Below are 15,049 nucleotides of genomic sequence, written 5' to 3'. Positions count from 1 at the left end.
GAACAATTTAAAACCCTGAATATGACATTCCGCAGGCATGTCCCGACTTTTTGAATTAAACCACGTCTCAGTTAAGGCAAATACATCAATGTTACCTACACTAGCAACTAATCTCAACTCGTCCATCTTATTCCTAGCACTACGGCAATTAGCATAATAAACATTGAAAGACTCTCCTTTCTCTTTACCCTTCCTGCTCATTTCTATTTTTCTACTAAACCTATTACTGTCCTTATCACCCAAGGTCCCTGGCTTTTCAATATCTATCTCGTTCTTATTATTACTAGTTCCCCTAGAACTCGTAATATTACTACACTGGGACTTCACTGTTTTCCTGCCAAAACCCATACCACTAACTATTCCTAGTTTAAAGTCCTAACTGCTCCCTCCACTGCAGTTGCCAGTGCTCCCACCCCACGCCTAGATAAGTGAACCCCATCCCTAGCATACATGTCATTTCCGCCATAGAAGAGGTCCCAGTTGTCAATGAATGTTACCGCATTTTCCTTACAGTATTTGTCCAGCCAGCAATTGACACCAATTGCCCTGGACAACCATTCATTTCCAACTCCCCTCCTTGGCAAAATACCACATATGAGAGGGTTCCCACCCTTACTTCTAATTATTTCTATTGCTGACCTATACCTGCTAATCAGGTCCTCACTCCTACGTCTGCCAACATCGTTACCTCCAACACTGAGACAGATAATAGGATTGCTCCCATTACCTCTCATGATGTCATCCAGACGGCTAACAATATCCTCCATCCAAGCCCCAGGAAAGCAAACTCTCTGTCTCCTACTCCTGTCCTTCAAGCAGAACGCCCTATCCATATACCTTACTTGGCTATCCCCAACAACAACAATATTCTTACCTTCCTTAATGTCTTTCGTCGTCTCGTTCCCAGTAGTCGACTCACATTCGTCGGGTAGCACTGAGAATGTATTGGATGTTTCCACAACAGTTTCCACGGCAGTCTCTTTCTTCTTCATCGTTTCTACCTTTCCATTCGTCTTCTTGATCGTCAACTTCTTTCCCTGCTGTCCAGCCACTGACCAGTTTCCCTTCTTGACCTGAGGACTCAAAACAGGAGGACTACTACGAATCTTCTTGTTTTCCTCGGTCAGTCGCCGAATTTCCATATTCGCCAACCTCAATTCTTCCTTAAGCTGTTGGTAAAGTTGCTCGATGGAGGGCATCTTGCTTCAATTCTAGAGAGCGCGCAAACAGGTCTTCACAGAGCCAAGTACACGTCAACACTGCGCAAAAGCCAACTCAATCAGGAGCTACTGCGCAGCACGTCCGCACGGCCCAATAGCGATTTGAGAAAATGGAAAGAATGGATGGAATGTGAGAGAGGGACTACTTAGTAGGAACAATCCAATCTGAGGACCATAAGGTGTTATGGTCCTCAGATTGGATTGTTCCTACTAAGTAGTCCCTCTCTCACATTCCATCCATTCTTTCCATTTTCTCAAATCCCCACCGGCTTTTAATGAGCAGTGTAACTCCTCCTCTCCCTCTATCTTTCCTGAGGATTTGATATCCGGGTGGAAAGATTACATCTGTTATCATCCTGGTGAGTTTCGTTTCTGTGAGTGCTGTTATATCTGGGGATGTTTCTTGCATTCTTTCACGCCACTCCTCGCACTTATTTGTTATTCCGTCTGCATTTGAATACCAAACCTTCAACTTCTTTTCTAAAATTGTGGTCTGGGGGTACGTTGTGGTTGGGGAAGTGGGAGACTTGCTAAGGAACTAATGGTGGTTGCTGTGAGGGTAAAGTTTGTAATGAGGCGGGTGGAGGCATTGCATATGACATGTGTATTTTGGGTTTCATGTGTGTTTGTTTGTGTGTGTGTGTGTGTGTGTGTGTGTGTGTGTGTGTGTGTGTGTGTGTGTGTGTGTGTGCGTGCGTGTGTGCGTGCGTGTGTGTGTGTATGTGTGTGTGTGTGTGTGTGTGTGTGTGTGTGTGTGTGTGTGTGTGTGTGTGTGTGTGTGTGTGTGTGTGTGTGTGTGTGTGTGTGTGTGTGTGTGTGGGTGTGTATGTGTGTGTGTGTGCGTGTGTGTACGTATGTACGCACTTCTGAATGCTTGTTCTGTTGCTCTCCACTACATCCCTTCCTTCAAAGAGGAGGATAGTACCTTGATGCTGGTAAAGTGGTCTTGATTCGAGGAATTTGATCAAATCTCTTAATCCTCAAGTCAAACCTGTTTACTTCTCATGCCCCAGACGGTCTGTGACCCCTACGGGCTTAGCTCTTTTACATGTGTATAATAATAGTAATGATAATAATAGTAGTAGTATTAATAATAACAATATACTAATAATAATAATGATAATAATAATAATAATAATAATAATAATAATAATAATAATAAGCATTAATTAATAATAATAATAATAATAATAATAATAATAATAATAATAATAATAATATACTAATCTCAATGAATATCTTACCTCACTAGCCTTAGAGATTTTGAACGACACAAACATGTCCCTTGGTTCTGTTTAGGACTATGTTCGTTTGTCTAACGTGGTAATTCAGTATGAACACGTGAGGTCACTCATTATGTGCACATGTGGTCACTCATGTACACGTGTGGTCACTCATGTACACGTTTGGTCACTTATGATCACGTTTGGTCACTGATGTACACGTGTGATGGTCATTCAGTGCATAGCGAGGGCACTCACGTGTAGCGTCCCACACCACGGGGTGTCTTCAGTGTTATGGTCTGCTTAACACGGGGTTGGCCAGTATTTGTCTTACTCTTGTGTCCATTCATACTCCTGATGTTGGGTCAGTATGTTTCTGCTCACACCTGAAGTGATTTATGTCATTTTTTAGGTTTGTTGGTATAGGTTTGCGGTGGGTGAGCTCTCGTCTCTCTCTCTCTATCATTTAGTTGAGTACACGTCACGGTGCATCCTAAGTGCTAGGATGTGTATTTTGGCTAGGTCTCCCCCACAACCAGGTCCCCAACAACCAGTTCCCCTTCAACCAGGCGCTTCCCCAACGAGATCTCCCCTCCACCACCAGATCTCCCTTATACCAGGTCCCCACCCCACAAGGTTCCCATCCCACGGAGTCCCTAAACCATGGGGTTCCCCGCAACGGGGGTGCCCACAAAACGTTGTACCTTCACCACCAGGTTCCCCTCTCTTAACGGGGTCCCTTCACGACAAGATCCCCACCTCTCGGGTTCCTCACACTTCGGGATCCCCAACAACGGGGTTCCCACACCACGGAGTCCCCAGACCAAAGGGTCCCTAGCAGTTTTCACTGGAGGTGCTAACGTGGTCTCCCTAGCACCCCAGTAACGTCTTAATTGCCACCTGTCCACACCGGGACCCTTTAACTGATCAATGGAGACTGCTATTGGACCACCGAGCCTTCCTCCCTCTTCCTTGCCCCATTCCCTTTTTCTTCTTCCCCATCCCTTTCCCCTGACCCTTTTCCTTTTCTTCTTCCCCGTCTCTTTCCCCTGCCCTTTCCCCTTTTCTTCTTCCCCATCCCTTTCCCCTGTCCCCTTCCTCTTTTTTTCATCCCCATCCCTTTCCCCCGACCCCTTTCCCTTTTCATCTGTCCCATCCCTTTTCCCTCCCCTTTCCCCCTTAATAAGGACGAATGTTTACCTTGTTATTCCCTTGGCCTCTCGTTACTGCTTCTTCAAGTGCTTTGATGCCTATGAAGAGATCTTGATCCAAGAAATTGAAACCACCTTTCCCCTTCCTCGGATGAAACCTGACTGCCTACTAAATCCCAGGCGCTGTATTACCCTTACGAGTTTACAGCCTCCAAATGGATATAACCAAAAAAAAAAAAAAATCTTCCGCCAGTGAGACTGCGTATAATTTTCCATATTAAACTCCGTCTTTTGACAGTCATTTTTTTTTCCAATTTTCATAGATCTAATTCCCGAAATCCTCTACTTATATTTCACATCGCACTTTTTTATGTGTATGTCTTAAAAGTTCTTATTCCTGCAAATTTTTTTTTTCCATTTTAGGAGGCCTGGTCTGTGACCGAGCCGCGGGGACCATGATCCCCAGAATCGTTAATAAATAACATTAAAGCTAACTCGCTGAAAGGAGCGAGGGATTTGCTAGTTTTAGCTAATGCTAAAACTAGCAAAACAGTGCTGAAACTAGCAAGACAGTGCTAACACTAGCAATCCAGTGCTAAAACTAGGAAGCCAGTGATAAAACTAGCAAGCCAGTGATAAATCTAGCAAGCCAGTGCTAAAACTAGCAAGCCAGTGATAAAACTAGCAAGCCAGTGCTAACACTAACAAGCCAGTGATAAATCTAGCAAGACAGTGCTAAAACTAGCAAGCCAGTGATAAATCTTGCAAACCAGTGCTAAAACTAGCAAACCAGTACTAAAACTTTCAAGCCAGTTCGTTATCCACTGTACCATGCTGGCCTAATAAGAGTCTTTCACCCAGGTATATCGCTATATATACCAGGAAGGTTAGCATGGGTCCCAGTGTGACCACAAATGTAGTTTTTTTTTTTTTTGCAGTTAAGTCTCACAGCAGCATGGCTGCGGTATGCTCTGTCCCAGTTTTCTTCTTGCTCAAATTCCTTTTAGTGAAATATGCTGGGATATGAGGTTGAGTTTAAAGGAGACCAGAGGTACCTGGAGTATACCTGGAAGGTGTTCCGGGAGTCAACGCCCCAGGGGCCGGCAAATGACCAAGCGTTGCTTCATCGCATGGAGATCAAATTTATGCACTTTATACCTTTCTTATCCAGTAATATCTCCCTCTGAGGTACTTTTATTCTGTCATCGCTGAGGAGATTCCTGATACCTGGGAATAACTTTCTCCTTTTTTTCCTTTTTTTTTTTTTTTCCAACGCGTTTCATCCATTCTGTAATGTGGAGAACACCACCGCACTAACTGAATGTCGTACTTGAGATAATTAGAATTCTAGTATAGTTTTGGGGTTTGATAAACATATTCTTCTCAATATAAAACAAGTAGTATTTTAGCATCATTAAGAGTGTATGTCCACTAATGACTTAGTTTCAGATGTCTACTAATCGGACGTAATTTCTTTTATGCTCTATATTACGTACCTGGTTTGAGTGTCACGATTTCTCATTCTCCCGCTGGGCTCAAGACTATTCACATTAAACTGTGTTCGCTATCTTTCCAACCACGGCATCAGTTTATGCAAGTCATTCTGAAGGTGTCTGGTGTCGTTCTTGAGGAAACACTTGAAATACTGCAAATAGAGATCGGTACTACGATATGCGGTTCCAGCAACATTCCGCAGGATGGATCCTCACAAGAAGGTACAGATGGAAGCTGGAAGCTCAGATGGGAAGTTAGAGACTAATAAGCACCCTGGCTGACTTAAGGCATTAAAGATGTGTGAACTGGGTAATGCCGCTGTAGAAGCTAAATCCAGACACGATTTCAAAAAAGAACGCCAACTATTAAAACTTATTAATGTTAGATGTCAGAAATATTGCCGTAACAAATATATTTCACTTCAGGTGGAAACTGGACCACTAACTCTGTGAAGTGCACGATTGACCAGGCTGTGATGGCTATGGGCCAGCTGCCACCAGTAGCAATAGCCTGGTTAAATACGCAGTCAGCAGAAAAATCTGACCCCAGGTCAGTCACCGAGGCTACAAGAACTCTGGAAACTAATCAAGGGTATACTACAGGTATATACTATATTACTAAAGTCATATAGAAGCTGGAGAATGAGAGGCAATCATGTTGCATTCGAGGAAGGAAAAGGTAACTTCATTTCTTTGAATCAAGAGCCCTTTACTAGGCATCAACTCAATCCCTTCTTGAAGGGAGCCAATCAAAACAAAGCGTGCCCGAGTGCTAGAGCTTTCCCACCAAACTGAGGCAATACCTACATGGAGGTCGTTGGCAGCTGGGACGAGCGGATTCACATTCCATGAGGCGCAAATCAATATTCCGTGGATGGTGACCGCAGTGTAGGAATCTCACAGCTTTGACGGGTGGTCACACTCGCGCCGCCCGCCCGCCTGAGAGGTCACGAGTTGAAATCCCTTAAGGAGGCTCGAGCCTCCATCGTTTTACACATTTCCACAGACAGCAACTTCAACAACAATACAAATCTTAATTTGTATTATTGCTGAAGTTACTGAGGATATGTTAATACATTGGTAGAATAAATAACAACATGTATACAAGACACAGTGCGGGTTATGGCATTTTAGTGTAGAGATGTTTAATTCACCGACGCTTTTATCACTTCATAAATTCCCTGGTGAGAGAAGCGTTTTCACACACAAATATTATAATCCACATTGTGTCTCTGCCGGTAGACCTACTTTGGATTCGTAAGAAAATAGGTTGGGAAATTTGATAGGCAATTTTTTAGGGGGAGGGGCGAAATTATTGCAAATGTTGATTCACAGTGCAGATATAGGAACGGATAAGATTAATCTGATTGGTGCTGCAGGGGATTCTGATGGTAGCTGTTCTGGTGGTTTTAGTGGTAATTGTGGTTGTGTTGGTTGTGGTAGTGGTGATTATGGTACTGATGAATGATTGTTGGGATATTGTATCGAAAGCAGGAGAGTGGTTATTGAGATGAACAACCACAACTCGATTTTTGTAGCAACCATGGTGCGGTAGAAGCAGGGATGTGGTAGCAACAAGGGTGCAGTAGCGGAGGCAGCGACGACCGTTACTCTCAATACGTTCCGGGTATGAGAGCGGTAACACACGGCAACACCAGTCGGGAATGACAGGGCCTCATACGAATTTTCCATCCCCTTCTCTTCCTTGGATTAACCCTGATTACCTCCCACTTCCCAGGCGCCGTATGATCCCTACAGGCTTAGAGCTTACTCAAAAAAACATAGTGGGGGAATTATTTTGGATTTTGTGATACAACTAAGATATAAGAGAGGAAGTATGAAGTCAAAGATACAGGCCCTAGGACAAGCTTTTATTGGGACTCTTTCGATCTATGTAGAGTTTTATCAAGTCACTGACTTGATAAAACGTTTTCCTTAAAATTTTGCGTCATCTTCGTCATCATGTTTCTCGGCAATGCAGAGAGGAGGCTGCTGGAGTCTTCCTGGAGGGTGTTCCAGGGGTCAACGCCCCCTCGGCCCAGTCCATGACCAGGCCACCCGGTGCATCAGGGCCTAATCAACCAGGCTGTTACTGCTGACCGCAAGTGAGCGTGAAATTGTTGATAAACAGGATACATGTGCAACAGTCATCTTATTCTGGAACGTTTCGCCCACACAATAAGCTTCTCCACTTGAATACAGAAGCAGCAGAGATGTAAACACGATATAATCAGTCCATCTACAATATAACATCGCAGTACTGAGATGTTATATTTCTTCTTGCTGTTTGGGCCTCCGCCAGCAGGGACAGTCGTGTTGCGTGTGGTAGCTGGTTTAAACTGTGATGCTGCCATGACAGCAGTCGTCCTTGCATTGTCGTCCTGCCGAGGGGGGATCGAGAAGAGGTTCGTTACTCGCGGCAGCTGCTGCTTCCAGCACGTGCCCCCCCCCCAAACTCGCGCGTGTGGTGACGTTGCCTGCGTCCTAACCACTGGAATCCCACTTATATAAATCCCTCTTATATTCACTTATGTCTAGCTTCGTACTTTAAAAGATAGTTTTTAGTGCCACGAATTTCCTTTACCAGCAAGAACGAGGTATGTGAACGAAAAATTAGTGAGACTAAAGTGGGTTTTTATTGCTGTTGTAAACAACAATTAGAGGGAAACGGACGCAGCGGCCGCGGGGCTTTTGAACCGTATGGATCAGCGGCCCCACGCGGCCGACCTGTTCTTTTCAGAGTTTAGTTTGGGCTGGAAAAGAAGGACAGGAAGACCGAGGACCCGTGCCGCGCCAGTAACCCCCGTCGGCGCCTCCAGCAGGCAACCCCGTCACCACTTCAGCAGTAGGCACCTCTGCGTCGGCGTTACGTCACCACTTTCCCAGTCGGCGCCTCCAGCAGGCACCCCTGCCGTTACTTCTCCCGTCGGCGCCTCCAGCAGGCACCCCTGCCGTTACTTCTCCCGTCGGCGCCTCCAGCAGGCACCCCTGCCGTTACTTCTCCCGTCGGCGCCTCCAGCAGGCAACCCCGTCACCACTTTCCCAGTCAGCGCCTCCAGCAGGCAACCCTGCCGTTACTTCTCCCGTCGGCGCCTCCAGCAGGCACCCCTGCCGTTACTTCTCCCGTCGGCGCCTCCAGCAGGCAACCCCGTCACCACTTCCCCAGTCGGTGCCTCCAGCAGACCTCTCTCGCCGCTATTCTACACAAAAAAAACACGATTCAGCAATCGTGACACTTTACTGTGGCGGCCAATGCTACTTTACGTTTCAATGAGGATACAAACCTGATGCTGACAGGCGGCCTGACGCTCAGAAACTATTTTCAACATTGCGTTCGTAACGAGTTATTGCAATTACTATTGTTTGCTTAATTGCTAGTGCTAACTGAAGTGCCAAAGTGATAATCTGCTGGACTAGTAGTGTTGCTTCATCTGAAGGAAGTGCATCACGAGTGTTGTTCTACGAGTGTTACTTGGTGATGGTTGGCCACAGTGAGCAGTGTTGCACAGTGTTGATGGCTGCATCATGAAGGCCTCAATATTGCTGACCAAAAATTATATATATAAAAACAGTGAAACATTTGTTTTCATGAAGAAGAAATTGCACATTAGGTGATTGTGAAAGTGAAAACAAAATATAATCATATATTTATTAAAGGGATCGAATAATGTTGGATTTTCAGTCTGCAGTTTTAAAATGGCTTCACGTAAGTATTATTGTTATTATTATTATTATTAATATTATTATTATTATTATTATTATTATTATTATTATTATTATTATTATTATTATTATTAGTGTTATTTATTATTATTATTATTATTATTATTATTATTATTATTATTATTATTATTATTATTATTATAATTATTACCAGTGACAGAAACAAACACTGCAGGAGGTCGACCTGTCCATGCAAGACAGATTCAGACACGCAATAATTTATGATATCAGCAAGCTGTCTCCGTCGAATCTCTACCTAATATACCACGAGGAAAATGTATTGGCAATAAATGTTGATAGCTAAGTAATTTAAATTTCATATTCTTCTTCGATTCATCATGAGCCTTGTGTTTCATATTATCTACTGGTCAGAAGTTTTTGTTCTGATTGTTAACCCTGAGGTTTAGTAGCCCAGAACAACAAAACAAAGTCAGGATGTTGTTAAACTTATATTTGTACTGGAGTCCTGGTCTTCTGGATGCGTCCCACATCTGTCGTCTCTAAACACACCCAGATACCAACCAACACACACACACACACACACACACACACACACACACACACACACACACACACACACACACATATATATATATATATATATATATATATATATATATATATACATATATATATATATATATATATATATATATATATATATATATATATATACATATATATATATATATATATATATATATATATATATATATATATATATATATATATATATATATATATATTTGTACCCATGAACAAGTGGTATTTATCAATAACAACACTGTGACTAGCCAAGGACTCGAACCCATGCTGCCTTGGCCTGCCTCATGGCCCATGAGGCAGGCCAAAGCAGCATGGGGTCGAGTCCTTGGCTAGTCGCAGTGTTGTTATATATATGTATTGGTTTGCGTGCAGCCAGCAGTAACAGCCTGGTTGATCAGGCTATGATCCACCAGGAGGCCTGGTCACAGACCGGGCCGCGGGGGCGTTGACCCCCGGAACTCTCTCCAGGTAAACTCCAGGTATATATATATATATATATATATATATATATATATATATATATATATATATATATATATATATATATATATATATATATATATATATGATGGGGTCCACCTCTGGTGTAAATTGTGGGACCCATAGCCTCGGAGAAGTGGATAAAAAGGCTTCAAGGAAAAATATTTGGATTTCTTCCTGAAGCCGTTTGAATATTCCACTTCCCCTACCACCCCATCTTTTCATATTTATTTTTGTTTACTAATAGGAATATTTTATTACATAATATGGTACAGAAGATTTAAGAGATACATTATTGATATAAAGGTGGCATATACGGTACATGTTGTTACGTGTGTATCACCCATTATAAGGTGAAAATCTCATCCAGCTCCTCAGAGCTGGGGCGTGTGCCCAATAAATATATATATATATATATATATATATATATATATATATATATATATATATATATATATATATATATATATATATATATATATATATATCGTACCGAATAGGTAAAACTGGTCAATTAAAAAGCACTCATTTAAAATTAAGTCCTTTCTAAAAAAAATCCTTATACATTTAAAGTTATATTTTCTCATTTATGTTAATATAAAAAATAATGATTTTGTACCAAAAGAACCTTAGGAAACTTACCTAACCTTATTATAACAAGCGCAATTTAATTTAGCCTAATCCAGCTAAATATATTTTATAATAGTTTACAGTAATTTAATAATAAACAAACACAGTAAAATACATTTTTTTCGTTTGTGTCAGAATGATTTTTTGCGAAATTACTGCACACACAAATTTTTACTTGCCCTATTCGGCAAGAAGTACGTTGCTATTTAAGCAAAAATCGCAAGTTTTACTTATTCGGCAAGACATATATACGTGTGTTAATAAAAAGCTATAAGTATTTGTTGTGCGTAAATCTGGATTCTCACATGCAATGACAGCATCATAATTGTTTTAGGGAAAGTTGAAATGGAAGAATTTATCATCGTTGTTTTCCTGGCTGTCACAGTTGTTCTCCACTATTATATTGGTCAAGTTGAGACTTAAAAGGCAGTTAAGGCTTTCACTAGGAGCCTCTGCTACTACTTGTACTACTATTACTACTACTTCTACTCCTGTTACTACTACTACTACTACTACTACTACTACTACTACTACTACTACTACTACTACTACTACTACTACTACTACTACTACTACTACTACTACTTCTACTAATACTACTACTACTACTTCCTCTGTTACTTCTCACTACCACTACTGTTGCTGTTGCTGCTACTGCTACTACTATTATTACAACTACTGCTGCTACTACTGTTTCCTTTATCATTACATTATTTTCGCATCGTATTCTTATCACTGCTGTTATCTGGTCCAACTTGAGTCATTTATCTCCTTCATTGACAAATTTATTCACTCCATTATTGCAGCCCCTTCATCTGAGTGAGGACCAGGCTCACCAAGGATAATAGGGGGTCGGTACTCCCCAAGGAGAGGCGAGTGAGGACGCCATATTTAGAGGAGGAGCCCTGGAACATGCTCTTTTTTATATATGTACATAATTTATGCGAGCGGTTGAGAGGAGCAGGTAACCGAGGTGGGAGAGTGGAAGGCTGTGTTCCCATGCTCACTGGAGGTACTGAGACTGTGGCAGAAGGGAGGCTGAGCGACAGATGGTGGAGGGGGATGGAGAGTTCTGTTCGCTGTAGGTGTTTGAGGTATTGTAAGAGATACAGAGAGAGAGAGAGAGAGAGAAGAGGAGGAATTGAGGAGGTAGAGGTATCGGAGGGGCATAAATGTACAGACATCACAATTCATCAAACTGCAGAAGTGAAAGAATCCCACACTGACTTTTGTTATATAGACACTTTCCTTCCCACCTTTAATATTCAAGTATGAATAATTGATGTCCTACATCATTTCATAAAAAGTTCAATGCTTGGACTCCACCAGCATGTCAATTTCAAAACTCACTCGAATCAACTCACTCTGATCTCGCACGTCCACACGTGCCTGTTGGATGACTAAATCCCTTCCTCTGCAAACCTCCATCTAACCCCTTTGGACTTTCCCAACCCCGCTTTCCAACCACCGCAGATTTATACACCCTCATAATCATCCTAACTCTGCAGTCTTTCTGCATGGCCAAATAGTCTCTCCAGCCCATTTTTTTTCCTTCATCTCATCCTTATTCTTTGTATAATATTCACACCACGTGTTGGTTTGTGCCGCTGTTCTCTGATGCATTCTTGTTATTTTCATCTCATGGCAAATTTCTCGCTACATTATTCAACAATCCTAATTTCTTTTCTTCATATTTTCTGTGAATTAAATCCTGTTTTAGATTGGTGGAGTTTTGTTCGTCAGGAAAACAAGAAAACGTAACCTATTGGTGATTATCAGATGACCCATTGACCTAACATAACCTTACCTAACCTAATCTCACTAGTTTACCAATGTTACTTAAAAAAATCGAATCGTTTTTCGTGTTCTAGGATACTGTCTTCTTCCATGGACCCATCGATCTACACATCCATTCTCATATATCTAAATACATTTTCTTCCTCCATCCTCCTCCCTTTTACTGTGATCTTCAGTCTTTTAAACCCTAGTCTTCTATTTACTTTCATCGGTTTTGTGAGTTCAATTTCAATTTAACATTTTTATGCAGACCTTTTGAAACCCCTCTGCCAAACCATACCACGGGCGGGATTGAACCCGCGGTCAGAGAGTCTCAAAACTCCAGACCGTCGCGTTAGCCACTGGACCAGCTAGCAACAATAAGATTCGTCCAACTAGGTATATTTCTACACCATAGGAAGGTTTGCATAGGCACCACTGTGACCACAAATGCAAGTTTTTACAGACGAATTTGTGGTCACAGTGGTGCCTATGCTAACCTTCCTATGGTGTAGAAATATACCTAGTTGGACGAATCTTATTGTGGCTAGCTGGTCCAGTGGCTAACGCGACGGTCTGGAGTTTTGAGACTCTCTGACCGCGGGTTCAATCCCGCCCGTGGTATGGTTTGTTTGCAATCGTGTCATTACGATTTCGTGAGTCACCCTCTGCCAATTTATACAACTTTTCTTCTGAATCCCGCAGTCAAAATAACGAAATAGAGCAAATAGGTTTGGTCTATCTCGAATTCATCTTTATAAAGAGACACTTGAGGCGCATAGCACCCTTGCCTAGCGATGATTAATGGAGATGATAAAGCTCTGTGTAGATCGAAACGTGTCGCAGTGAAAACCTGCCCATTACCTGTGAAAGCCGTTGTTATGAGAATAAATGGCAGTTTCAGAGAAGGCCATTTATGTGCATACTGTCCTGGTCACAGAGGGATGATAAGAGGTCATAGAGGGGTGAGACCAGGCCACAGAGGGGTGATGACTGGTCGGGTGAAACCAGGCCACAGAGAGGTAATGACTGGTCACACAGGGGTAATGACAGGTCACTGAGGGGGTAATGACAGATCTTAGAGTGAGACCGGGTCACAGAGGGTGATGACTGGTCACACAGGGGTAATGACCGGGTCACAGACGGCGACGTAACAAAAGTTCTCGTCATCCCACAGAAATTAAAATGGTCTCATGTATATCAGCTACATTTCTTTAATGGTTTGCCCATACATTTCTGCGCCTGTATGATAAACAGTTAAGGAAGATGAATGGAAGACACAGTTAGGTCTTCTGTAACTGACCGTCCACGGGAGGTGAAGGCTTCTGTTGCCTCGCTCTGTGACACCAGGTCAAACTCTCGCACCTTGTGACTGCACTTTCACTCACAACTGTCCCTCAGCACTCATTTTTAAGGCCATTTATTCAATCACTCATTCACTCACTCAGACACACATACACACACACACACAGGACTACAAAGAGACCTGGACAGGCTACAAGCCTGGTCCAGCAACTGGCTCCTTGAATTTAACTTCACCAAGTGCAAAGCCATGAAGATCGGGGAAGGACAAGGAAGACCGCAGACAGAGTATAGTCTGGGTGGCCAAGGACTGCAAACCGCACTCAGGGAAAAAAGATCTTGGGGTGAGTATAATACCGAACACATCCCCTGAGGCGCACATCAATCAGATAACTGCTGCAGCATACGGGCGTTTGGCAAACCTAAGAATAGCATTCCGATACCTCAGTAAGGAATCTTTCAAGACTCTGTACACCATATACGTCAGGTCCATACTGGAGTATGCAGCAATAGTTTGGAATTCACACCTGGTCAAGCACGTTAAGAAGTCAGAGAAAGTGTAAAGGTTTGCAACAAAACTAGTCCCACAGCTAAGGGGATTGTCATACGAAGAAAGGTTAAGGTGAAGCTACCTGATGACACTGGAGAACAGGAGGGTCAGAGGAGACATGATAACGGCATATAAAATACTGCGACTAATAGATAAGATGGACAAAGACAGGATGTTCCAGAGATGGGACACATAAACAACGGGCCACAGTTGGAAGTCGAAGGCTCCAATGAGTCAAAGAGATGTTAGGAAGTATTTCTTCAGTCATAGAGATGTCAGGAAGTGGAATAACCTAGAAAGTGACGTAGTGGAGGCAGGAACCATATATAGTTTTAAGACGAGGTTTGATAAAGTTAATGGAGCAAGGAGAGAGAGGACCTAGTAGCGATCAGTGAAGAGGCAGGGCCAGGAGCTATGAATCGACCCCTGCAACTACAAATAGGTGAGTACACACACACACACACACACACACACACACACACACACACACACACACACACACACACACACACACACACACACACACACACACACACACACACACTCACACACAGAACCAGGAGCTATGACTCGATTCCTGCATCCAGAAATAGGTGAATACGCAAACTCATACAAATAAAAACAAACACACTGATGTAATGTACAGTCCTAAGTCATTTTTACAGTCCCAGAAGACAGTTATAGAATCTGGTAATCTTGTATATGGTGCAGATGTTATCCTCTTAATGCACAGCTCTGGCGAAGTGATTGATGAGATGCTCATTCAACATCTTCCGCCTTGCAATATATATATATATATATATATATATATATATATATATATATATATATATATATATATATATATATATATATATATATATATATATATATAGAGGTGGATATTATATATATATATATATATATATATATATATATATATATATATATATATATATATATATATATATATATA

The 15,049-nt window shown here is 42.1% G+C and overlaps 1 protein-coding gene across 1 annotated transcript in view; it reads left to right on the top strand.

Moving 5' to 3' along the window:
* Positions 1–8,029: 8,029 nt before the first annotated feature.
* LOC128689993 (protein inscuteable homolog) overlaps positions 8,030–15,049 on the top strand; it is a 146,272-nt gene continuing 139,252 nt past the window's right edge. Inside the window, exon 1 of the mRNA XM_053778460.2 lies at positions 8,030–8,793. Coding sequence (XP_053634435.1) covers positions 8,755–8,793 — 39 coding nt within the window. The 5' untranslated portion in view covers positions 8,030–8,754. The remainder of the gene's footprint in view (positions 8,794–15,049) is intronic.

This window comes from Cherax quadricarinatus, chromosome 25 (assembly GCF_038502225.1).
Source record: "Cherax quadricarinatus isolate ZL_2023a chromosome 25, ASM3850222v1, whole genome shotgun sequence".
Taxonomy (NCBI): Eukaryota; Metazoa; Arthropoda; class Malacostraca; order Decapoda; family Parastacidae; genus Cherax; species Cherax quadricarinatus.
The sequence above is the reverse complement of the archived record's forward strand: the minus strand, read 5'-3'. Positions and strand labels throughout refer to the sequence as shown.